At 40.8% G+C, this 25,353-nt stretch overlaps 2 protein-coding genes and 1 long non-coding RNA gene across 3 annotated transcripts; 2 read left to right on the top strand and 1 right to left on the bottom strand.

Annotated features, from left to right (window-relative positions):
- The first annotated feature begins 328 nt into the window (after positions 1-328).
- On the top strand, positions 329-7,000 carry insig1 (insulin induced gene 1). Its single transcript, XM_080864438.1, has 6 exons — positions 329-593; positions 694-1,044; positions 2,499-2,623; positions 2,881-3,047; positions 3,496-3,595; positions 5,077-7,000. The coding sequence occupies exons 1-6, from the start codon at positions 536-538 to the stop codon at positions 5,104-5,106; spliced, it is 831 nt and encodes a 276-aa protein (XP_080720564.1). The 5' UTR covers positions 329-535; the 3' UTR covers positions 5,107-7,000.
- Positions 7,001-14,514: 7,514 nt separating this feature from the next.
- LOC308385778 lies at positions 14,515-18,126 on the bottom strand. The gene is made up of 2 exons (XR_013969640.1): positions 17,932-18,126; positions 14,515-15,170 (listed from the first exon to the last, which is right to left on the bottom strand). It is a non-coding gene; the product is annotated as an uncharacterized lncRNA (long non-coding RNA).
- A 1,241-nt stretch (positions 18,127-19,367) lies between these two features.
- Positions 19,368-25,301, top strand: en2a (engrailed homeobox 2a). Its single transcript, XM_080864744.1, has 2 exons — positions 19,368-20,237; positions 22,055-25,301. Exons 1-2 carry the CDS (start codon positions 19,751-19,753, stop codon positions 22,372-22,374), a joined length of 807 nt encoding a protein of 268 aa, XP_080720870.1. The 5' UTR covers positions 19,368-19,750; the 3' UTR covers positions 22,375-25,301.
- Positions 25,302-25,353: the final 52 nt, after the last annotated feature.

The following is a 25,353-nucleotide window of genomic DNA, read 5'->3' as shown; positions in this document are numbered from 1 at the left end:
AAAAAAATGAGTAATATTCTAGTTGAATATAAAGCTAAAGCTACAGCTGTGGTACTGTGGTAGTTTAGTCATAGTTACTGCTTTTATTCCAAATGTTTTTAACCGCCTCCTCTGTCTCTTAGATTTCTTTTATACTTTCTTGTAAACTATCATAGAGAGAATAAAGGCTTTTTTTAAAAGAGCCGTTGTTTGGCGTTTCCACTTTCACTTCTGCTCTCCAGCCTCCCTGTTTGTGCGTCTGTCCCGGACGAAGTGGGCGGTGGGGTGGCGTCACGTCATATCAGCCGCCGCGCTCTGATTGGCTGCCGATTCTCACCCGACACAGCTGTGATTGTTTTCTGCAGAGGAAGCTCTCGTCGGTGGTATGAGGTCTGTGCGGTGGAATGGAGGAGCACTGTGTGTTTTTTCTCTCTCGCTCTGCGTGTGTTTGCTGACGATGATGTGAACAAACAACGTGACTGCAGTTCACTTGTTGTAAAAGAGCAGGAAAACGAGGAGGAGGGATCCTGGCTTAAATCTGCTTGTCGAGGCGCGAATGAACAGGAGAAGAGGATTCTGTTTGGAGCTGACTCTGAAGACGTCTGGAGATCAAGGTGAGCAGCCAGAACAATTTTAAAACAATTTCTTCGATTTTTTTCTTTCAACATGAAAACAGTGGCACTCGTGTGTTGACTGTCTCGTTTCCTTCTTTAGCTTTAAAGTGCCAAATGCCCAGGCTGGAGGAGCATTGTTGGAGCTGCTCCACTTCATCAAAGACCGAAACTAAGCACCCATCTTCTGGCGCAAACTGGTTGGCATCCAGAGCTGAAGAGATGATGTCAATCATCACATCGGTGCTCAGCAGTGCCTACATCTCCTTGCAGGACGTCCAGACGGCCAACCTGATCCGCCGGGGTGTCGTCCTCTTCACGGTCGGAGTGTTCCTGGCCTTGGTGCTCAACTTGCTCCAGATACAAAGAAATGTTACCCTCTTCCCCGAGGAGGTGATGGCAACTTTGTTTTCGTCCGCATGGTGGATCCCACCTTGCTGCGGTACAGGAGCCGGTGAGTGAATAAAAGGCTGATTTTATCAAGCTTACTTGGTGCTTTATAAACGACCCTGCAAGGGTAGTTTTACCCGGGTGATCAGTAGTTTGCAGCTAATTTGGGGACAAAGGAATGCAGAGAGGGGAGGAGTTAGAGCACAACAGCCTTCCCTTATGAAGATAAAATGACACTTTAAATAATATGTGGTGTGTTTTACCGCTTGTGTATATAAAATGGGCTCTTATGGTCAGGAAATCCCCCTTTGTGAGCTGGATTTTGCCATAATAAGCAGCAGGAATTTAAACCGCATACAGCAGAAGCACATCCCTTTTCTCATCACCACTGTCAGGAGCATTTGTATGATCAGCTGACAATGAATCACCTTTCAGTTTTGTTTTTGTTTCATATTAATTATCAGTTTTGAAGGCATCATTAAGTCTGGCTGTTATCAAAAAGAAAAAAAAATGGCTTGGAACGGATGTTGCTTTTTCTTGCGCTCTGATTGGTCGCGGCAGCCGGACACGAGGCGAGCTGCGAGCTCATTGGATGGTGTCATAACGGGTGAGCTGAGAGGGGAGGTACTTTTAAGGCCAGAAACAGGGAAGTGAGGGAAAGAAAGAAGCGCGTAAATGCTGGGCTCCTCCCCCTCCTCTCGTCATTGCATGCTGCAGGACAAAAACAAACTGAGAAATAAGAGATGTAGGCTTATGGCTCTTATGGTTCTTTACTTTCCCACACCTGAAGGTGATGTCATTAAATGTCTTCTTATGCTTGATAAATAATCCAAGAAACAGATGATATTTCAGGTTCCACAACAAGCAACTGTCACAGATCCCATCTAAGCATGCTATTCTTAGTAGGATTGCAGCTAAAGATTGTCAATGACGAGTCAAAGGAGGTATTTCTCAGATAAAAGCTTCTTGGAGCCTGAATAAGGTGAAAAATATACTAACAAAAGCTAGAGGGGTAAAGTAAATCCTCTGACTTAAGAGGCTGGTATTAAAGAGCATCTGGTGCTTTCTGTGAGCAGTTTTGTTTTTTTTAAGTGACGAATCGAATGTCAAAATGGTTTCATATTCATTTTCTCGTGACCCAGGTACTAATTCCTGTAACTCCGCCAACTCTTCTTGTAAGATATCCACTGTGTCCACTTTTTACATTCAAATAGTGTGGTTACATAGTTTCCTTCACAAATTCTTGGACTTTTAATGACAGTATGTAGGGAGTTAGATTAAAAAGTCGCAAACTTAAAAAGTAAAAGACAACTTTAAAATTAAAGCTAATGTTTATTCATACTCGTCATGTGGGGATTTTTGAAGTGCATGTACAGCAGGTGTGTCGCTAACTGTGGAAATGCACCTTCAGCAGTCTGTCTCTATGACACAGTTTGCCCTATTTTTATTTCAGAGAAGTTCTGCTTATCTGGCACAATTCAAGACTGTTTGTTCCCTTTTTTTGTGCTCTTTTTGCAGCTGTTATCGGCCTGCTGTATCCCTGTCTCGACAGCCACTTGGGAGAGCCGCACAAGTTCAAGAGGGAGTGGGCGAGCGTCATGAGGTGTATCGCTGTGTTCGTCGGTATCAACCACGCCAGTGTTGTATCCTTTCACCATGTCCTGTACACCTCTCAAATGCACTTTTGCTACTTTTGTGATTGTTTGTTACAGTACAGTGGAAAAGTACACCAGTAATTAACTCAATTTTGGCTGCTGTCTGCATCAGCTCAGTAATCTGCTTTATCCTTTTGCAAAAAGAGGTGGTGCAACTTGTTGGTGGCCAAATATTTGTGTAAGAAATAATCAGATGTTATCCTCGTGCTGTTTGATTTGTTTGTCCTTAACTTCCCGGAACACAGAAACTAGACTTCGACAACAACGTGCAGCTCTCCTTAACGCTAGCGGCCTTGTCCCTGGGTCTGTGGTGGACATTCGACCGGTCCAGGAGCGGCTTCGGACTGGGCATCACCACTGCCTTTTTAGCTACTGTGATCACACAGCTGCTGGTCTACAATGGAGTCTACCAGTAAGTTCTCCATCAGCAACAACAGGGTGTTCAAGGAAAGCCTTTAAAAGTGGAACAAAAACATTCTTGAGTATCTTTTTCTGAGGAAACAAAACTAATGCAGTGATTTGTCATCACTATTCTTTTATTTCTTATTACACCCACAACTAAAATGACAGTGTTTGGTGTGGGAGTTGGTTATCCAGCTGTGAGAGTAAACCCAGCTTTGGTATGAGGATATGGAATGATGTCAGTGACGTGTTAGCCAATACAATAATAACTAAAACTGTACAGCAGAGAGAGAAAAACACAGCTGCAGATCATCCTGATTTTACAAAATAGAAAAATAGTAAGGGATGAGGGGAGGTAATGATTTGGTAATAACTGCAACTCATACTTGTGCTTGGGATGGCTTTCTTAACTTTTATTTTTTTCTGAAGTGTGACTTCTTTTCTCTTTTTCTCTTAAGGTACACATCTCCAGACTTCCTGTACGTACGCTCCTGGCTCCCGTGCATATTCTTCTCCGGCGGTGTTACTGTGGGTAACATAGGACGCCAACTAGCCATGGTAAAGTCTGCAAGTCTTGATCACACTGTCATCCTTTAACTGAAGGTTCAGACTGATATGTTGATGTTTGTGTGAAGTGCTGATTTCACGAGGTAACACTTACCTGGCTTTATTGGAATATTACCAGTTGAAACAAGCCAATACTCACTGCAAGAAACCACTGTTTACTGTCCTGTGATCATCATATTTAGGGGCTATAGCTAAGTCCGTAGAATCCATTGTATTTATTCTGGAGTCAGATAGCTAGGTTTTCTCGCTTATTTACTAAATTTTGCAGATTTCAGAATTAAGGGTTTTAAAAAAAGGAGCATTTGCATATTTGGAGTTTTATTGTCTTTTATGTGTAAAACAGCATAAGCAGGGATGAGGTTGGATGCTGACATGTTAATTTTCACTTTTGAGATGAACTGTTCCTTTCAAGAGCTACCAAGATTTCAAGTTTCAGTGGAAACCAGTCACATGACTCTCTTGATCCAAAAGGTTTTTCTAATTGACCATGTAAAAATTTGGAGGATAAAGTGGCGATTCTGCATCGATGGTTTGAAAAGTTTTCGGTATGTCGTATTTGCGCAAAATATCCCTCCGCATTTATCGTTATCAGCCTCCGCTCTGTGTCTAAAGAGCTGACTTCAAAAGCTTCCCGTGCGCCACACATGCTTTATTTGCAATTATTCTGCTGAGGCGCGGCAGCAGATAACATTGTCAAATGGTTTAAAACTGTGCAAAGAGCATTGGACGCCCCCCTTCCTTCATAATTATCCCAGCAAGTCAGCTTTGATGTCTTCATTAAGCTTCTGCCCAGAAGCCTCACCTCATTCTGTCTGTAAAGTACCAGTCCCCATCACTGCCTCAGTTTGACTCACTGAAAGCGTGAAAGCAGATTAAGAGCTGTTGTTTTTCACAGTCGTGGTGAGACACAGAGCCAGTCTGGACTCGGCTGACCAGAGGGTCATTTGCTACTTGTTGTTTTTGTTTTCGCGATGAGGCCTGAGGAATGTTGGCACAAGTCTGAACTCGTGGTTTTGTTCTGTGTTTTTTCGCTCACTCGCTTCAGTGGGTCATTTATGAGAAGAATCAGGAGGCACACGAGACCTTTTTTTTTGTTTTATTTTCTGGAAATGACAGTGATAGAGTCTGTTTAGTTGGATTAACCATGGAAAAAAACACCCTTTATTACACATTAGCTGTGATTTTAAGCTGAATGGCTGATAAATGTAACTATTGCAGGAGCTCATGAGCAAATAAGGTGATTAAGCATGTAACTAAACAAGCCGATGTTGAGAAGGAAGTACTTTCTTCCCCCGATTCTGCAAAATATTAGGTTGCCATTGGGGAGAAAGAAAAAGGGAACTGATTCTAATATCAGTCAGATCAACAAAACATGCTACCTTTATACTGTGAGCAAATACAAGTATTAACCTGTTGCTGCATTACAAATTGATTGATATATAACTAACATAGGCCTTGTTTTTCTTCTCCAGGGTGGTGTTGAGAAACCCCACATGGACTGATTGGTGGATGACCGGGCGAGAGCATCCGAGAAAAAATGGATACGTTCTGTGAGGAACGAGAAGAATGATGTGAGGAAAGACTCTTTGTCACGACCTCATCTTTTGCTCAGATGACAAAAGTGCAGGTCAGAAAAGCCCCTCATCAAACGTGCCATGTCCTCTGCATCTCTTTGCAGCCAAACAGCCCCTTCCCGCCTCTGTTGTGCTCCATTAGCATTAAGGCTTCCTTCACACTACACAGGCGGACAGCCCTTGCCTTTTTTGTGTGTGTGTGTGTGTGTGTCCTTGTTTGAAGTGAACAGGAGAGGGGTTTAATTTCATGAAGTGGACGCGTGCTCCTGGGCGTGATTGTATCCTGGAAATGGCAGAAAAGAAATGATGGGGGTGCTATGATGTTTTCTTTTCTTTCTTTCTTTTCATTTTTGTATGATCATAAAAGGGAAGTGTTGCTCTAGTGGGCAAAATGATGCTCGCTTGCACAAAGAGATCCTTTTGTTTTCCAATGTAGAATCCCAATGAAACCAAATTGAAGTATTTATTTTCCAAGCATCCAGTGACCGCCGCCCCCAAACTAAATGTATGTATGGTAATGAACGGTGTTTCACATTTTTCGAAGGACTAGTTCAATGTCTTGGGAAATATTTGGGGAAACTGCTTTCTCATCTTATTCCCAGCAGGAAAGCAAATCATTTTTCTGATTTATTAACACTTGATTATAATACATGATTAAAGAAGGCGCCAAGAGTTGACTACCAATTTAACTTTATATATTCACAAACAGTGAAGATCACTGAAGCACAAAATTCAAGCTGCTTCATTTTTTTTTTAGAATGGAAATTAGTTGTTTTTGCCAGCGAATAGTATTATTTTTAATCAGTTATCAAGCTTGTCTTTGCTGTAAAACGACAGAGAGGACTGTTTTAAAGGAAGCGTTAGTCGGGACTGGGAGTTGAGATGAACCATAGAGGTGAAGCATGCTTTGAAGGAATGTACCAGGTATACTAGCAGTTTAAAAAAACCCTTTCCAGTGCATTTTTATAGAATGGACCTTACATTCCCATTTGGAAAAACACTTTACTGTGGGATCGTACATGTTTTCGACTTCAACAGCATCCTCAAACTAGAGATGATAGTTTGGGAACAGACACCAGTTAAAATGGGAGAGGACGGGACGTTATTACGTAAGATTTGCAATCTGTGATTGCCTGTGTATTATAGAATGTAGTGCTTTTGTCACTATTACAGTTTAGTTGTATCCTTGTAAAAAACATAATGACATTACTGCTTGTGTGTATAATGGCTTGCTTGTGTAATCAGACAGGTATTATTACCACACTAGACCTACAGTGCGTTAGTGTCTGGGGGTCCAGAGGATTAAGTGCAATCAGACCATACATGAGCCGATTATTCTTCCTTATTTATTATTTCTGACAAAGGCTAAAAAACATATTTGTAACTTTAAAGTATATGCAGTGTGGATCATTCAAAACAGCAATAATATCCTCTCTTTCTTATGTTTTTTTGTAAACAACAATGCTTTTGTCAGAGATTACATGCCTTCAGAGTCAATACCAATGACTCTAACCAGAGAGACAGCATAAAAAAAAAATATTGTGTCAAACTGTTGTTTTAAAAAAATCTCATTTAGTAGTGTTACTGAAGGAAACCTGATTTATTTTTTTAAATCCTTTTTTGTGGCAGATCACTTCAGGTCGAATCTGCGTACATTCAGGTGTGCTAAAACTGAAGAGGAAGCTTTATGTTTTGAGGTGGTGAAGCACCTTCTGTCTCAATGTTTTAGAGTTTCCGTGTGTGTGCGTGCGTCTGATAATTCAGCTGTGTATCATTTTTGCTACTTTGGATTTAAGTGAAAAATAAAAACACTTGACAAAGACGTCTTTGTGATTTCTTTTATTTTATTGTGTTACTCGCGTGTGGGACTGGAGGGACTTTGTGACTGCTATGATGTGACATACGGATGCTATCTGGTTGAAAATAACAGACACTGTAGCTTCCCCTGTGGTGATATGAACCTGATACCATCATTCATAATTAAACTGATTACTAGACACTTGCCTAATTACACATCTCTGCAGCTCCAGTAAGACACTAGCCCGCAGATTTTATTTGGTTGTCAAATGCAGCTGCAGCTTAATTGGAATGAAGCTTTCTGGGGTGCTGATGATGGCATTTGTTGTGTCTGCTGTCACGGTCATGTTGAATAGATGAGGACACTCTTTTGTCCCCTCCTTTGTACTGTCTTTGGCTGCATCTTCCCTCTCCTTCCTCTTCTCTGTAAGACCCTCTGCAACCCACCAAAAAACCCTGAAACCACCCCCCTCTGCTGTGTGTCACTGGGATCATGAGGAACTGCCCTCCCTCCCCTCCTCTGTCTACCCCCTCTCTGAACACGCCTTTCTGGAGGGCAGACTTCTATTTATACCTAGCGGGGGACTGACAGTTAACCTTTTGCACTGGGGGGAAATTTCTGGGAGCGGGGCCAATGGCTGTGGGCTATTCTGAATCAATCCCTCGTTCTGGAAGTCCCTCTATACTCGCATGCATCTGTTTTTGTTTTCCATCAATCCCTCTATCCCATCTATCCATCCATCCATCTACCCATCCTCTAACAGGGCAACGGCGCCACACGCCATCTCTTTCCTCTCCCTCCTCTTTCAGTCTCCTACTCTTCTCAGGCAGAATAATTGGCCAGGCTTCAACCTCCTTTCATTTCCAGCCACAGCAAACTGAAAGACTCCATTAGAGAACCCCCCTCATTGCCAAAAGCGCCCCCTCCCCTCCGTCTCTCCGTCTCTCTATCCTTCCTTCCAGGCAAGAAGACAAGCGAGGGCACATCAGATATATTGATTCACGGCACCTATAGGTTTGCTCCGGCAGACTGCTATCATCTCTTTGCAGCACTTTTTTGACTTTGAAATTTGTGTTACTTGGCCTCGCATTTTGTGCAGCGAGTCGACTGCCAGCAAACATGAAGACAAAGATTTACAACTCTACACTGGAGTATAGCAAATTTAACTTGTTTACTTTGTATTTAACTTCATTCTCTTTGCAATTTTTTTGTCTCTTGAAATGAGAGTCTCACTTACTGCGTCTGTTTAGTACAGATCACGGTATACAAGATGGATAAAATCAGATTTAAAAAATAGCTTTATTGGTCCGAGGAGGAAAACAGCAGCAGAAAGAACAAGACAAGAAGGTATATTCATATAAAAATTACACTGTACAGATATATATTTGTTTTAAACTAGCCAAAGGAAATGAGAGAGACTCCAAAATAAAGTGGAAAATGATTAGTGCAGCTTTCCAGAATAAGTTGGCACGATGGAAGAAGTATGAGTACGAGTTTTGCTCATGAAACACACCGGTGGTATTGCTATTAAAATATAACAGTATGATACAGCAGAGTTTAAGGCCAATATGTATGTAATGTAATAATAATAATAGTTCTTTGCTCCACTGTGTGGTTCTGTAATTTTATAGTATTTCTTAGTTTCTCACTTTTATGAGTTCTTAGGAGATAAAAATAAAAATTTTTTTTAAAAAAGCAGCTCGAACTCAAAGAAAAAGGCTTCAGCAATTCAGAGCAACTCTAGTGGTGTTGGCACTTTTGAATATATTTGCCTTTGAGAGTTTTTTTGTGATGAGGCAATATTTCAAAAACTAAATTTTTCAAGGAAAAAAAAGGTGGTGTTCAGAGGTGTACTGAGAAAGAAGATGCAATCCTATACTAAACTGCTTCTTTAGATTTGCTCTTTCGTTTACCGTCCCTCAACAGTGTAGAAGGCAGCGAGTATTACTATTTTGTGCTACTTTACACTTCATCTGGATTATATTTCAGATTTGGTTTTGTTCCTGTCACTGTATTGCATTTCAGGAATACACCATTGAACAGTTTGCAAACAGGATTGCATTTACAATGTCACTAGAAGATGTTTACAATTTTTACAGCTCTTCTTTCTATTTGTATCTGAATAGACTAAATTTGGCCAAATTATTATTTTAAATATGTGTATTAGTGAATTGCTGGAACTTCTAAATGTATGCAACAGCTGAAGACTTTACATATCACAATGGTGCACGTAAGGCATAATTATAAAATACATTAAAAACCATTAAACCAACAGGTACTAATCTTATGGGGTTGTGACCATTTTCAGCAGATCCGCCCATCAAAATAAACATTTCCTTTAGAAATCTTTTCACTTAAACAGCTGTTCAAACTTAACAAGAAACAAAATGTTCATAACTCGGTGCATAATTTGTAGTAAAACTTTATTTTCATCACTTTCTTACCCCAGTCTTGCAAGCATTCAGATTTGTCTTAGTAGAAAAACTAGTCTCACACTAATGCATCTGCATCTACAATCTGAAAAAATGTATTGAAACCATCAGCTACTTTCACGTTTATTCTTTCTTTTCCTATCGAAACATTTGAATGCTGAACTTCTCCTCTCCTCTATAACTTCTGACTTTGTCTTCACTGAACGCTGGTGGCCTGCCTCGCTTTGAACACGCGTCTCTGTGGTAAACCCATCTGGGGGAGCGCCTGTCATCTCACCTGGCTGTCACACACATTTAAAATCTGTGAGCTGCTGTTACACAGGCACTGTTTGCTTTATTTCATGCTCCACCTGTGGCACTAAACTTCTGTTTGTTTCATCCAGGACAAAGAAAAATGAAATTTTGACTACTTTATTCGTTTTGTTGTTTAAAAAAACTAAATGTATTGTAAAGTACCGCGTTGTGGTGTGGTAGTGGATAAAGATATTAAGATGCATATATTCTGGGGAAAGAAAACATGCAGTATAGTACCAGATTACCCAGTAGTGATGGCTTTTGTTACCACCAGATGACAGTATTTATCCTCCCAGCTTGTCTGGACAGGACATCTATAGACCCCTAGTGGAAGGACAAGGAAAAGGAAGGTCTGGAAGGGCCTCATCTATGTAGAGGTTTTCACCTAACTACTTGTATGGAAATGTAGAAAAAACAAGTCTTTAGAGGCGTCGAACAAAGAACAACCGGAGTGTTGGAATCTGAGAAAGCAAGAAAACACAGCACATGAAGAAAAATGAAGGCAATTAAAAGTAAAAGTAATTACAAATACGCTCATATTCTCCTTAAAGCCTCTTAAAACTTTGGATTCAGAAAGATAATTTATTAAAACAGCAGAGGAATATTATCCTTGGAATATTTATCTCACAGTGCAGTGAGCGGGCAGAGTCACATGCATGATAGAAAAGGTCAATGAAATGGATTGAGTGTGGAGAAAATCATTGCACTTTTTTTCTCTGCCAAAAGGTCTTCAGTGGCATTAATGTCCTGCTCTCTCTGAAATATAATGAAAGATTTTGTGTGTGCGTGTGCGAGTGTGTGCGAGACTGGTTTAGGTCTACTGAGTCTTCATTACACCAGAGCTGGGTCCACTCCTGTCCTCTGCCCTCGCTCATTGCCTCTCCCAGTGCCGGCCAGGAATAATGAATTACAGTGGATGCCATGGGGGGGCTGAGTGAGTGGCTCAGAAGTGGACTCCATTTTAGCTCAAATTACCTCTCAGATCCATTCAAATGGCAGTCTCGGGCTGCTCTCTGCCTTCTCTGCGTATTCCTGTCTGAGGGTGAAATGATCCATTCACACCTTTTCTCCCTTTAAGAGGCTGTGATTCTCTTTTTGGTCGCAGTTCCTCCAGTGGGTGAAATCACGGGGGGAAAAAACCCAAACAAATAAAAGTATGAACGCTTAAAAACATTAAACAGACTGATACAGAATCATCATTAGAAGTGTTTGTGTCGTGTGAGATTTATCAGTTCAGTCAACATGCTCAGCCTTGTGTGCCATTCCAGTTGATTCCTTTTCTTCCACCGCAGGACAATAATAAAATGACAGCATAAACCTCAGGTGATGGCACATTATGCATGCCATCCAAACAAATCCTTCCCAGTGTAAATTAAACACACCCAGTGCATCCTAGCGCCCAGATCAGACTCTGTAAATCGACCAGGGTAATAATAATAATAATAATAATAATAATAATAACAGCTGAATAAAAGGTGATGGAATAAATCAAGGTGAGCATTTCCATTGCGAGATCTATCCTGGGAGGCAGACAACAACATCTCACAAACAGAGAGAAGGCTAAAATTTACACCACAGGTCAATATCCGTGTGTATTCTTTAGTTTTCTGAAAGAAAAAGAAAGAAAAAAGAATTAAATAGTAGGAGATTCATTTAAAAATGAAATGTGGATTTGAGATTCAAGAAGATTAGCTGGTTGTGGCCATTAGCTGTATCAATGAAGCACGTTTAAAATATTACAATATTAAAACATATATACATATATATAAGCCCTTACGTTTGCGTGATTTTACAACTAATGTGGACAGTCTGCTTATGTCTTACTGTATGTCGCCCGTATGTATATTGTCAAATAGGCTAACAGACTTCATTTCCATATACCAGTAATCTAAGACATGCTTGCAGCCCTACTTAGAATGCACTAAAGGTCGATGTTTGTCATGTTTTAATTAGTCTTCATTAGTACACGTAAGCATAATTCAAGCAACAGGATTGCAGTTCCGGAGAAATGCACAAAGTTGGCAGGCTAAACCCATCTGGGAAAGTTCTTGCGTCTAAAATGTCCTTTGACGAGCCCCTCTCCTGGTAGGTGACAAATTCACAACATATAAGTTACTGGGGGGTAAAAACAACTCAGGTGCACTGGGTGGGACTGGGTGCACATGGTAAATCCAGCGGAGTCCAGAACTATTTTGGCGACTTTAACGGTAAAGGGCGCGATGCCACACAAGGAGCCGGGTCAAATATCCGCTTATGACTGACCTCCTTCCACTATAATTAAAGTTGCTGGACGCGGGGACATAACTTAAATTGTATCTCGCAATTAGAAAGAGCCTCGGTATGAACAAATGAAGAAGCACTGATGCCGATGCTTGATTTAATCCCTTAGCATTTACTACTCGCACTAAATGTGTAACTTTAAAATCTCTGTGATGCGATATGATTACATCTAACTTGTGGGTTTGGCGTTTGTAACTGCCCGGACGCAAAATCCGAACTGGCTGGGGTAAATCTACTTTCAGCTTAACATAAACGCGAATAAGATTTGTACTATTATTATTTTTTAAATATATATGTATAGATTTTGCCATAATTTAAGAGGAATTTCTCCTCTTCGTCGTTTTAAAGGAAATAAAACTAACAGATTTGGTTATGCAGTTAAACGATCACACGTTTAACTGCACTTCCTGCGGACGTGAGGTTCTTCTAATAAAATCTAATTAGCTCATACAACGACAAAGAACAAATATGAGTTTCAGCAAGGGATTTCCACCTGTCTTTGTCCCACTTGTTCCTTGCTTCCCCGCGACAGACAGGTGCACGAGGCATGCGGACAATCCAAAAACCGCAAAGCTTCCCGGATGACCCACACAGGGGAATCAAGGACCCCAAAAAACTTTAGGGGCCAGCGAGCTGAGCTGATTGAACATAAGGTACACACTACTTCCTTCTTCTTCTTCTTTTTTTACATTACACTGGCTTTGCTTTGAGGTCTGTTTGGCGGCACATTTTCATCCCCCCCCCCCCCCCCCCTCTGGTCCCTCTCAAACTGAACCTGTCCACCCACACCCACACCATAGCCTATTTGTTCTGTATGACTGAGAATGTAAACCCATTAACCTTACAGAAATAGCCAGCAGTTCATTCTTTGCTGTCCGAAGTAAGACGTCCCGACACGTGAAAAGTCCCGCAGACCAGCCACAAAACTACAGTAGGAGAAGAGCTCTGTGGGCCTGACACCAGTTGAGCGTCACGCAGATAACTGTGCGCTTTATGTACCTACAGGATTACAGAGCGGACCCTTAGAGGCTTTTACACTCTGTGAAAAATAGCCAGTTATTATTAAAGATATGAGGATCTTTACAGTGTTATTTTCTGATGTGTATATAAGTACAAAAGCACACTAGAAAAAGGAAATTCTGATCTTTAACGGGATACAAAGCGAGAGTTGCGTGCATAGTGAAGTTTTTTTTCCACTTTAAAACCTTTTTAAAAAAAACTTTTATGGCTGTTAATGAGGCACTATGGGTCATTAAGAGTGTCTCTGAGTTATTTCAAAATATAAGAAAGAAGGTGGACAATGCTTTTTTTTAATGCATGAGATTTTTTTTTTCTTGCAGCCGCTGTAAGGAAAGGTTTTTCTGTTCAAACTTTTATTGCTGTTGGTGCACTTTATATATCTGTTGCATTATTTTTTAGAGTTTCATTCTTAGAGATGGTTGTTCTGTTCGCTATAGATTTTGGTTGTCCTTAAATTTATATTTTAAAATCAAATTTTCTCCTTTAAACCTTAATCTCCGGATCAGAATTATGTTATTTTTCTCTCTTGTAAAGAAGAAAGAAAAAACAACAACTTTGGATCACAGTAAGCATATGCAGTTTTCTTTTCCCCCTCCGCTCAGAAAACAGTTAAATAGTTGCAAAACAATCCAGGGTGGCACTGATTGGCAAGAACAGAAATTTGATTTGTCAAAGATATAAGCTTTCTATGTCTGCAACCCACACGGTATGCACCACAGCGAGGTTCTCCAAATCTGTGTCTCTTATGCGCAAAGAGAAAACTTGAAAAGAAGAAAAGTTTTGCCTATTTTTCCTCTCTAAAATGATACGAATAAAGATTGGAGTGTTGCTGCTTCGTGTCTAAAAGAAAATGCACTTTTTGACTTTTTACCCTAAAAATACAGATAAAATAATAATAATAATAATAATAATAATAATAATAATAATAATAATAATCAGTGACCATCAACAGGTATTATTCATTGTATTAATTCAAGAGTTTGCTGATGGGAAGTCAGCTGCATTCAATTACCCTTCATCTAATTTAGCTGAAGCCTTAATTGCGCTCAGGGTGGTGCGGTTGTTTGTGCTAAGCTCTGTAGACTTCTGTGGAGAAATACGACCCGCCTCTTAAGAACAATCCAAATTCAAATGAGACTTATCTACGCCAGACTGATCAGACGGATTAAGAGTTATTAAAACCTATAAAGGGCTGAAAGCAGAAGATTCAGCAGCCCCAAAGTCCGCTACGTGGCGACTCTAGAGGATTTCTCTGTAAACACAATCAAACCACGGGGAAAAAAAATTATATAGACATCATCTACATAGAGCCTGTGATGAATAAGCAGCTGTGGAAATTATATACTGCGCTTTTTCCACTGGAAAAGGGGAGCATAAAATTAATCAAACGGATTTAGAGAAACACCACCTGAGCATGATTTTGCTTTAAAAATCTAACAATGTAAACTTGGATGAACACCTACAGTATTTCAGCCCAAGAAGGCAGTTTTGTAAAGACTGTTACTACAATTGTATCCATGTATCGATGTCAGATACCAAAAAACTGCTTTTGTTTCTTATCCATGTGTTTCTTTTCTTTGGGATTTATCCTGTTATGGTTATATATGAAACACTGCGAAGACCGATTCTGGAAAATCCCGGGGAAACAATGAAAAAATAGATACTGGTGTCAAGTCCCTCCATTTAACCTATTTTATATTCCGATGAACCACACTTCTAAAACTGATTGACTTTTTGTATTGCCCACTAAATGCAGCTCGGCCTGCTTCTAGTCTAATTCGGCTGCCATGCTCTTGGCCCATAATAAAAGAGTGGGCAGCGAGCTTCTAGGCCCACAAAACCACGACAATAAAAAAGAAAAGAGAAAAAAGAAAGAAAAAAATCATACAGGATCATCAAATAGAAGAGAGGTGCTTTTAGGTTTTGAAAGGCACAGGAAGCTGGAGGATTTGGTTAGACCCCTGCAATGGTGACAGGGCTGATATTAGAGACCCCCATTCATCTGGAGGGAGGGGTGGTGTGATGGAGGGGGTGCATCTGCAGAGGGCCCACCGCCCTCTGATCTGTGAGCTGGCACACATCACGGCGTCCATTCACAAATCCTCCTTCTGCGCGTCACCTTTTGTAGTACTCCATAGTACTGAGCGCTGGTGACGTATAAGACAATCCTACCCAGAAAAATACAGAGGAAAAAAAATAGGTTATAGGAACTCAAGGACAGGGCACATGCGCACAATGCATGCGATACATTATAATAGTAGGAGGAGTATATGTCTGTATATATGCGTGTGTGTATGTGCGCGTGTGAGGTAGAGGGGAGGGGTATAGAGCTATAAGTGATTATGAAACACACCTGGTTAGTGTGTATATACGCTGCACGCAAAATATGCATTCAAAGACAGGGAATATTAACCCTTTCAGGGCAAAAGAAGAGATGCCCCAATGCTTTTTTTTTTAATTTTTTTGCAGACAAACAAAAAGACAGAAAAAAACGGAAGCATTCACTTATTTAGTAGAACCTGACAGATATGACAAGTACAATAATCAATGTTTCCTGCTTCCGTGAACAAGAACAGAATATAATCATAAGAAATGCCCATTTTATAGGCTATGTTTTAACCATAAGGCGGCACCCGGGATGCAGAATTCAAGAAAAGCTAACCAGCTAAATGAATAATGTTGAGCCTATATGTGAGAGGAAAAAATCCTTATAGCGGGATCAAGAATTTTTAAATCTTTATATCTTTGATTAGAGCTTTGACGGGCCTGCTGGAGGCTATTTTGGAGGTTACCTGGCAGCGTGTTAAAGAGCAAATGATGGCAAACAGGGTCCAGGAAATGAAAATATTTCACATGTTGTGTTCAAAATGTTAAATGGTTGCAGGGGATGTTTCTGACTCGCCAGAAAATTATTATCCCCCCCAAAAAACAGCTGTCTCTGGCTCTATGGCTGCTACTCTTTGACCAGTGGACTTTTGTTGTTGTTGTTGTTGTTGTTCTTGTCAAAATATAAAAAGTCATCTTGAACAAAAACTACAGCTAGGGTTAAGGTATAACCCCTGCACTACAATGGTTAGGTTATAACAGTAACTATAAGATTATAAGTTGATTGACTGGGAAAATAGCACAAGCAAAAATAAAGTAATTGTAATTGTTCAGTAATTTGATCATTTTCTTGCGTGTGGAAAGTCTGGGCCCAGGCTTGGTGAGGCAAGGGGGACTGATAAGTTACCGTCGTTAAGGCTTGTGATTTAAAAATCACGTTTTACAAATCAGTAAATAAGGGAAACAAAGCGCATTCTGAAGAAAATGCAGTGGCGCCACCAAATCACCACAAGAGCCGAAACAGAGAAAGTAATATAGCAGCTCTCGTTGGCTGTTCTGGCATATACGCGTGCCAAAACAGGCAAACATGAATAAAAGACCATGCCAATAAAACACAGCTTTATAGATGTCAGTTAACGCCTGCCTATATTTAAAGTAATAATGAGAATATGTCGATAACTGAATCGTATGGTACTATTTTAACCCTTAATAAACCAGATCAGACCGTCCTGGAAAATATAATTTGACAAAAACCCGAAAAAGGTCGACCAGAAAGTCTCGTTAGCATCCAGCACCACAGAAATGTGCTAAAAACAGAGCACGATCCTTTTGTCTTTTCATCAGTCATACTCAAAACAAGCCAGTCCAAAGTGGGCAGACAATAGTGAATCGGAACCCCCACAATGACCGGGATTATGGATTTGTACAGCATAAAGAAATAAGCATGTGTGTTCCAGATTTGAGTCAAAACCTTGTTTTCGTCTAAAAACTGCACCAGGCTGAGATGACTTCCTTGCACCGCACAGAAGCAGCACTGAGAAATAGCTCAAAGAGTCATTATTTCCAAATCCGACTTTCAAACAAATCTCGTCCTTTATTTAAAAACGCTTTAACAATATGAGCCAATGGAGTGATATTAGTGGACGCTCTTTCACTCTAAAGACAAATAATATTTCAGGCTTAGATTGGTTTAGATGTGCATATTTTTTTAGTGCACAAAGGCCCCTATTATAATTCAGAGTCTGAAATGGTGTCATTTCCTCCAGACATCCCTGTTTTGCTATGAGGTTAGAGGCCAAGCCCAGGCGGTAGCGGCCTGTCTGTGAATCCATTGTGTGCTGCTTATTTAGCGCTCAACATTAATCTGCGCTTCCCCTCACAAGTGAGAAACAATCGCAGCGTGAGAGTGGCCTGTCTAATTACATCTTTCACTCCCAACTTTCACTGTTTGGATTGGGCCCTTTTGTGACTGGGGAGATGTTAGACGGGAGCAGAAGGTGCTGCTCAGGTATGGTGTAAAAATACTAAACAGAAGCAGCATTATCACAAAGCAAGAATTTTATTTTAAATCAAATCAGCTAGAAGCATGTGATGGTGCACTTTGCAAATCTCTGCAACTAGGAGCTGGACATAGCCGTGGAAACGCGCACTGTGTGAATTCCAAGAAAATATTTTGCTGTGCTGCTTCACCGCTATTGCTTTGCAAAAAATAAATTCATAAAGCCTGTATTTAACAAGTGAGAAAAAAATAATCAAGAAAATTATGTCTCCCACGGGGGAAAAAACGGGCATAGACTAAACCAGCTTAAATTACAGATTTTTTGTGTTGCACAAATAGAAATGAAAACAGCTTTGGACTCCACTTCTCAGCCAACCTTCACAGTTTTCCCAAACCCAAAGCATGTGCACAAATCAAATCAAACAAATACATCACATCAGAGCAAACTGCCGCTTGTGGTGCCCAAATAATTAGCTAACACGAGGAAACAGGTTATGTGTCCTGAATTAATTTGAAGAATCTAAGAGGCGCCAGCCAGAAAACCTAGTGACTAAGACAAAGCGTTTTTCTAATAATAAAAATAAGCCAGCCGAAAAACTCCTCACTCAGTCTCAGTCTTGCTGCTCCTCGGGTCATCCCCGATCCACTCTGGCTCTCTTTCTTTTTTTAAAATGCACTTCTCCGGTTCAAACGCCAGAGAAGAGCCGTCCTCGCGAGCCGGTGGCGTCCTGGGAAGTGAAGCGCAAACTTGGTGCTGGTCAGCAAAGTTACTCAAAGTTTTGTCTTTGGCGCGACTCTGTATCCCGAGCACCGCGCACAAAACAGTTTGTTTGCATCACTGATTTCTTTTAAAGGGATATGGACCCAGTTCTTGGTCGACCGCAGCGTCACGACAGGCGAACATGAGAACATCAAAAATACTCAGCGCACTTCCCCGTGCGTTTGAAAGCAGACAGGGAAGACTCTTTTGGCTGTCACGTTTTAGTTTTGATGCAATTTGTTGCCAGTTATGAGGCGACTGAAAGCAACATGACACATCCGACCACCCTGCACATCAGTGACGAGTAAACAGAAAATCTGCTGTTTATTTGGGGGATAAAGGGCATAAATGCTCGGAGATTAAGTTGCATTTTTAAAGTAAACACACATACATTACTTTTAGGTGAAAATATGAGCACGTAGACACCCAGAAAAAAGGCTATCCGCATTTAACCTTGGCCAGGACGGAGTGTTCTCAAGCCTTAGTTGACCTTACCAGTGCTCTAACTACATTCAATAAAGCTAAATTGTAATGTATAAACTCAACAAGTAGTTATTTTATTGTTGTAGTGTTTTCAGATGGCATTTTAAAACTCGCCTCAAAGATCTTCATATCACGCATCCCCACGCATGTCTGCATTGGACCAGTTAGCCATTTTGTTAAAATTCCGTCTCATTTGCCTTCATATGAGTAAATCATCACTTCTTATTATGTTAGAATGAAACTGTATTTAATTGCGGACGTGCGTAAAAGTGTCGAAAATTAAACTTTATAGTTATAAAAATGCTATTGAATAAAAAAAATATATATATACACGTGTATAAATGGCCTATATAGTAAAAAATTGCTACTTGTGTTATTGGGAATCCCTGCTTGCCCTGCAAGCAAGGAACCCCGGGGGTCCCCGCAGCTCAATTTGACAACCGATGCTCCAGTGTCCTATTGTTTTAATATACACGACAAAAACCGACATGCATGGCGTTTTTAAATTGAAAACCCCAAAGCGCCCCAAAATAGAATAAAATAAGTCACAGGTTCATAAACACTGATGAAATATTGTGAGTATGTGGGTGCATGCCTTGGATTTAAATTAGGTCTCTTCTCCTTTAGTCCAGCACTCTTTCTCTTTTACTAAGGAGAGGATGGGCGTTTGTAGACTGCTCTGGAGCCTGCGTCACGTGGCCTGGTTTCTGCCGTCCCATTGGTCCAAGGCACGTGTCTGGGAGGACGGTGGGAAAACGTCACTCGGGGGGCTCGTATTGAAAATAAGAACAAAACTCCAGAGTGAGAGTATTAGAGCATCAGTTTAGGAGCCTCTTTATTTACCCTTAGTTTAGTTTAGGTGTAGGCATTACCGAGCACGCTGATATTGGATGACACTAAATTGGATGGTGCGCAAATGGCAAATGTTTTAGCTGTGCGAGATCAGTTGTAACCCGAGATTGGGGGGATATATGTCAAAAAGTATGCTTTTCTCAGAGGACACAGTCGCAAGGCTTTGCATGGTGTCCGAGGCACTCACTAGTATTTGAGTTTTCTTTTTTATTTATTTTACTCGTGCAGTTTTTGCAGTCTAATTCCCCTAAAGTTGTTCGCGAATTTTATTGCAACGGGGAGAGCGATAAAGGGGTTAAAGAGAGTAAAGCGGGGGAAAGTGAATCAGTATGGAAGAAAATGATCACGGCAACAGAGATGTGGTGGAGCGGCAGGAGTCGGCGGACGAATCAAACAGAGCCATCCTTCCCCTCTTACAGGCGCCGGAGAACCTGCAGATCCCTCACCGGGTCACCAATTTTTTCATCGACAACATCCTGCGGCCGGATTTCGGACGGAAAAAGGACGGTGGCGCAAACCGCGAAGAGAGTAGCCTTGCGTCGCGGGAGAGCCACAACAGCCCAACCGCCCCTCAGACCGAACCGGTGGGGAGCACTGTGCCAGCAGAAGGGACCTCCACTCCACACACGGTTACCGGGACCAAGAAGCCTGCTATAGCCGCCGAGGAGCCCCTGAAACCCCGCGGGGAGAATGGAGACCAGTGCCTAAGCTCAGACTCAGACAGTTCCCAAGCCAGCTCAAACCCATCCATGTCTCAGCCCATGCTGTGGCCAGCCTGGGTCTACTGCACCAGATACTCGGATAGGCCTTCTTCAGGTTGGTGTGCGTTTTTTTAAATTTTCTATACCGCGTTCTCGGTAACCTGAAATACCCCGTAACACTGACCCCGAATGCCTTGACCGACTTCTCGAGAGTAGAGAAGCGAACCGTGCTGTGCAGAGCAGGCTGAGAATTTGCACACACACAAAAGAAAACCATCAAAAATTATTTAACGCAGGAATAATATCCACAGGAAGACAATAACAAGGTGTGAATTTACAGAGCGGAAAAACACAACATGAAAAGCTTTTGGCGAGGGGCAATTTTAATGCAAATGACAGAGCGGAGATCATGTCTTTTTTTCCTTAAAAAAAGATATAAATATTTTAAATACTAAAAATACAGAAATTGAATGTATATATTCAATTTCTGTATTGCACAGAAATTTAAATTTTTGTCTGAAAATCTCACATTCAAGCAGTCATCAGTTTCACGTTGTTATGAATATGATAATATCGGAGTCCTACTTCCATTAAAAATAAGCAGCTGCGTGTCTTCCAAAGAATTTGCTCCAAATGAATATTTAGTGCACTTTGCGTGGACGTGTTGCTCTTTAAACGCGTTGCAGAAGTTGTTTGAGGTGAATTAAATATGCATATGCTTTCAAATGATGGCTGCAGTAGGACTTGTAGGCTACACGCTGGCCAGTAGAGAGCTTGGTGGTATTTTTTTTCTAATCTTCAGTTACAAGAACGCGTGGAAAGTCGCTTCTCATCTAGCAAGCAAGGTTAACAGCTCGTGTATTTTTCTAAGTGTCTGTCAAAAAAAGTGGAGTACAACTTGTTCTCATGCATTATGTAACGCCATATAGAGTGGCGTAGGCGACTACTACCGAGTTGTAGAGCTGCAGGTTTTTATTGGGGGGGGGGGGGGGGGGGGGGTTATGGGCACACACATCATGCACGTTGATTCATGGAGGTTCGACTCGTATTAAGTAGTTTCATTAATGTTTTCCGCGCTGTTTGGAGGAGGCGACCGAACACAGACAGCCAGCGGCTCCACAAAACAGGCCTCCATCCAGACGGAAAATTAATGTGTATCTAATGTGTGCTGCTCACATTCTGTTCACGTTTGTCCACTGAGGAGCTTTTCAAGTGGCCCACAAAAACTAAAATGCAAAGTAGCTTCACTGAAATTGATCCTGTTTTTTTTTTTTTCAGCCAACCTGCTAAACAGTGGCTGAGTTGTGTCAGAGATGCTTTATGCTAATAATTTCACATTGCTCCAGAGTTTGTGTGTGTTCGTGTGTGTGTGTGTGTATCCATACGTAGTATGTGTAAGCCGGGAAGAGGGATAAAAACAGAGGGGGGAAGGGAAGGTTTTGTTTCTGCTTTGTCAACATTTAACAAGCATCCCTGTTCAGATTTTACAAGTTTCTAAAAATGTTTTGTCAGTTAATTCACACTTATTTTGCGATTTTTTTAAAAGGCACGGTGACCAGAGCAGTAAGACACAGAGCCATTTGTTTTCATACTTATTGCATGGGGGGGGGGGGGGGGGGGGGGGGGGGGGCGTTAAATAAGCTTTATAAAATCTAGATTATTATAAAATACGCTTTACGCACGGGTTTGTAGGCACTGCTGTGAATACAAATTAGCACAACAGTGTAGAGATCATATGTTGATTGAGGATTTGAATACATAAATAAGAAAAAATGAATCAAAATAGTTTCTGAACTTTATAAAACAGCTCTGATAATGGGCAGTGTATCTTTTATTATGATTTTATTCTCTTTTATTCTTCTCGTGTTCGGATGCTGACAAACCCATACATGTGTATCTGTGAACCCCACCTCCCACCTCCCCACACTACAGGGCCAAGATCTCGGAAACCAAAGAAGAAAACGACCAGCAAAGAGGACAAGCGACCACGGACGGCCTTCACAGCAGAACAGCTGCAAAGACTCAAATCGGAGTTTCAGACAAATCGGTATCTGACGGAGCAGAGGCGACAGAACCTGGCGCAGGAACTGGGCCTGAACGAATCCCAGATCAAGATCTGGTTTCAGAACAAGAGGGCCAAAATCAAGAAGGCTAGCGGCGCTAAAAACTCTCTGGCCTTGCACCTGATGGCACAGGGACTGTACAATCACTCCACCGTCACGTCGAAAGACGAAAAATCAGACAGCGATTGATTTCCAGAGAAGTAAAAGCAGCCTCCTGACGAAAAAGAACCTATAGTAATCCTATTATAGATTTTTATAGAGATATCACAGAGAAAAAAAACTCTACTTACAGGAATATTTAATGATGCCACAGCAGATAAAAATACTACAAAGTACTATTACTATTACTCAACGCTAACTCAGTAGCCTACAGATGTACATCGCGTCCAGGGCACCGTTAAAAATACAATACTACAAAAAAAAAAGTAAGAATAAGATCGCTACTACTTCGAGTCCCTACAGGAATTCTAATGCTACCATAGGTCTCTGTATGTTCCTATGGGAATATTATAGTGCTTTTTCGTTATATGGGAGGTTTAGACAAGCCTACAATGCAATAATTTCACCGAATAAAGGGCCAGTGTATAGAGTATACCAGCATAAATTGTTTGAAAAAAAGAGAGATATTTCTGCAATATCACGTCTATAAAAGATGTTGTATAAAGGTATGTTTTCATTGTTTGTTGTCCCCCAACCCAGCCCAGCCCAAGCTCAACCCCAACAACCCCCCCTGAGGTACAAACGCTTACTCCCTTCATTTTTATATACCGTATAGGATTACTGCTACCCATGATTGTCATCGTTTCACATTTTACTAACTGGCACCTGACGTTTGGATTTGTCAGTGAAGTAAGCAAACTTTAAGTCCAAAGAATATTTTTCTGCTGCATCCAGGCTACTGTGAATTTAAATAAATGCTAACGCGGTTTTTATCTTCCATGCTTGTTGGGTTTTTTGGGGGAGGGAGGGTTGATTGTGTTTGATGTAAAATAGGCAGAAGAAGGTGTTGCGTGTCAGCTGCAAAACTAATCGGGCAGACTCTGAATTTTGATACTTTTTTTTTAAATTCACAGTTTCTTACAAGTGACCGGGAGAGGTAGGGATTTTTCTCTCTCTAACACACCACTTAACTAAAATGCTAATTTAGGCCTTGCTTATGCTTGTGGTCATCTCATAGCCTTTAAACAAATATTATGTGCGTATTCCATTCGTTATACCAATGCATCAGTGCAGCTATTATAGTTTTAAATAGCAATACGAATCATTTTTTGTAGCTAAGCGAAGGCTATAATGCTGCCTATTACGTCACAGAAACAACTCCGTAGCATAAAGACAATGATGACGCCGATTTTTGCGCACTCTCACGAGTATCTTCAAGAAATGCAGGTTATTGGATGTTCTTGTTAAATCTTTCTCTATATACATTTTTATTGCATATCCATATATCATAAAAAGAAGGCAAATCCGTCAGTGACTGTATTACAAATGTTGGAAATCTCTTATCGTTGTTGAAAGGACTTCATATGTGTATTTATATAGATTATATTGACAAAAAAAAATCTATCCAATGACCAGTGTTGCTTTAGAGTAGATATCTGAGGTGTTTACACTGCTTGTTTATCTTGCAATAACTTCTTTTTGTTTTCTTTTGTTTTCTTTTGGGTTCTTTTTTTTGTGAATGAAAAATTGTTTATGGGGCCTTTTGCATGAAAGCTGCAATTTGTTGTACTTGGGCAAATAACTGTGTTTATAAAACTTTGGTCTTTATCAACGAAAGTATGATCGAGCTAAGTTTCAGACTGTATCCATACCAAATTGTGGATTATTTGCCTTTCAAAGTCTTTTTGTTGTGTATCTGCAAAAAGTGTGTGTGAATTAAAATCCACCAAACAGAAAACACACTTTGCCTTAAAGTTCAAGTGTGAACTTTTTATGAAACAGAACTGTGCCGAATCAGAGAAGCAGTATTACTTCAAATGCAGACTACTCAAGTTTAATGCCTTTATGAAAAACTGCTGGTACGACATTATGAATTTACTCATCAGCGTATATCTATCTATATATGAACATGTTTAAATAAAATTACAACACAGAGTTGTAGAATACAATGCTATTTTTTATTTTATGTTGGAAGTATTCTTTGGTATAAATGTACATAATTTGTATCATGTATTAATTGTGTAATTAACTGCCACCTGAAAACTGCAGAAGAAGAGTAAATAAACCTTGAAGATTATACACAAACATGTTTCTGAACTCTGTATGGTGCTCTAAAACCCATAAGCATTAGCCGAGGCCTGGATAGAACAGCAAACGGGACCTTCGGTCTCTCCTGATAGTGTGCACACATCATAACTTGAAGAAAAAACAAATACATTACAAGCTAAAACATGGCATTTGCTCTTTTTAAAGAAAATTACAGACATTATTCATTTGCACAGCACAGCAGTCCTTTCCATGCAAACACACACTTGTTTATGTTCAGAATCGTCGCTGAAAATCAGAATCATGGGTTTTGAGATTAAAACATTTGCAAAAGCTTCAAATATTATGCAAGGGAAAGCCTTGAACAATTCCCAGGCATGTTTCCTCAACAATGCCTTATCTGCATTTCCATACTTGCACCACTAGTCTTTGAACGCCATGTCTAACGGCCAGTGACTAGCATTAGAGCAAATAGGGCTGCACCCAGCACTGTCTTTGAGACGGTCAGTGTTCCTCGTTGCTTCTGAAAAGAGCCTGTGCTTCTATCACAAGGAAGAAATTGGAGTCGAAGGGAGAGAGCGAGAGAGGGTAGGGGAGGGAGGGGTGAGTGCAAGAGGGGGAGAGAGAGAGTGAGAGAGAGAGAGCAATGAAGGTCAAAGCCCGTCATGGCTGCAGGTGGCTGGTTTCCCCCTCCCGCCCCTCAGTAACCCATTCTCCACACACAGCTTTTTCACTCGCCAACTCATACTCTGTCTCTCACACACACACACACACACACACACACACACACACACACACACACACACACACACACACACACACACACACACACACACACACATATCTCAGTATCACTTGGTTTATTTTATTCTTGCATGGCACACACACACACACACACACACACACACACACATCCAAATACTCCATTCAATTGTGTTCCTCCTCACATGCGCACGCAGCCCT

The sequence above is a fragment of the Rhamphochromis sp. 'chilingali' genome, assembly GCF_963969265.1.
Source record: "Rhamphochromis sp. 'chilingali' genome assembly, chromosome: 18".
NCBI classification, from domain to species: Eukaryota; Metazoa; Chordata; class Actinopteri; order Cichliformes; family Cichlidae; genus Rhamphochromis; species Rhamphochromis sp. 'chilingali'.
Note: the sequence above shows the minus strand (reverse complement) of the source record. Positions and strands in the feature narration are given on the sequence as shown.

Bases quoted from the DNA above. Each gene is read 5' to 3' on its own strand.
- insig1 (XM_080864438.1), top strand. From the start codon at position 536: ATGAACAGGAGAAGAGGATTCTGTTTGGAGCTGACTCTGAAGACGTCT. The intron at 3,048-3,495 runs GTAAGTTCTCCA...TTTTCTCTTAAG, and splicing joins GTCTACAATGGAGTCTACCA to GTACACATCTCCAGACTTCC. The intron at 3,596-5,076 runs GTAAAGTCTGCA...TTTCTTCTCCAG, and splicing joins TAGGACGCCAACTAGCCATG to GGTGGTGTTGAGAAACCCCA.
- en2a (XM_080864744.1), top strand. From the start codon at position 19,751: ATGGAAGAAAATGATCACGGCAACAGAGATGTGGTGGAGCGGCAGGAG. The intron at 20,238-22,054 runs GTTGGTGTGCGT...CCCACACTACAG, and splicing joins CTCGGATAGGCCTTCTTCAG to GGCCAAGATCTCGGAAACCA.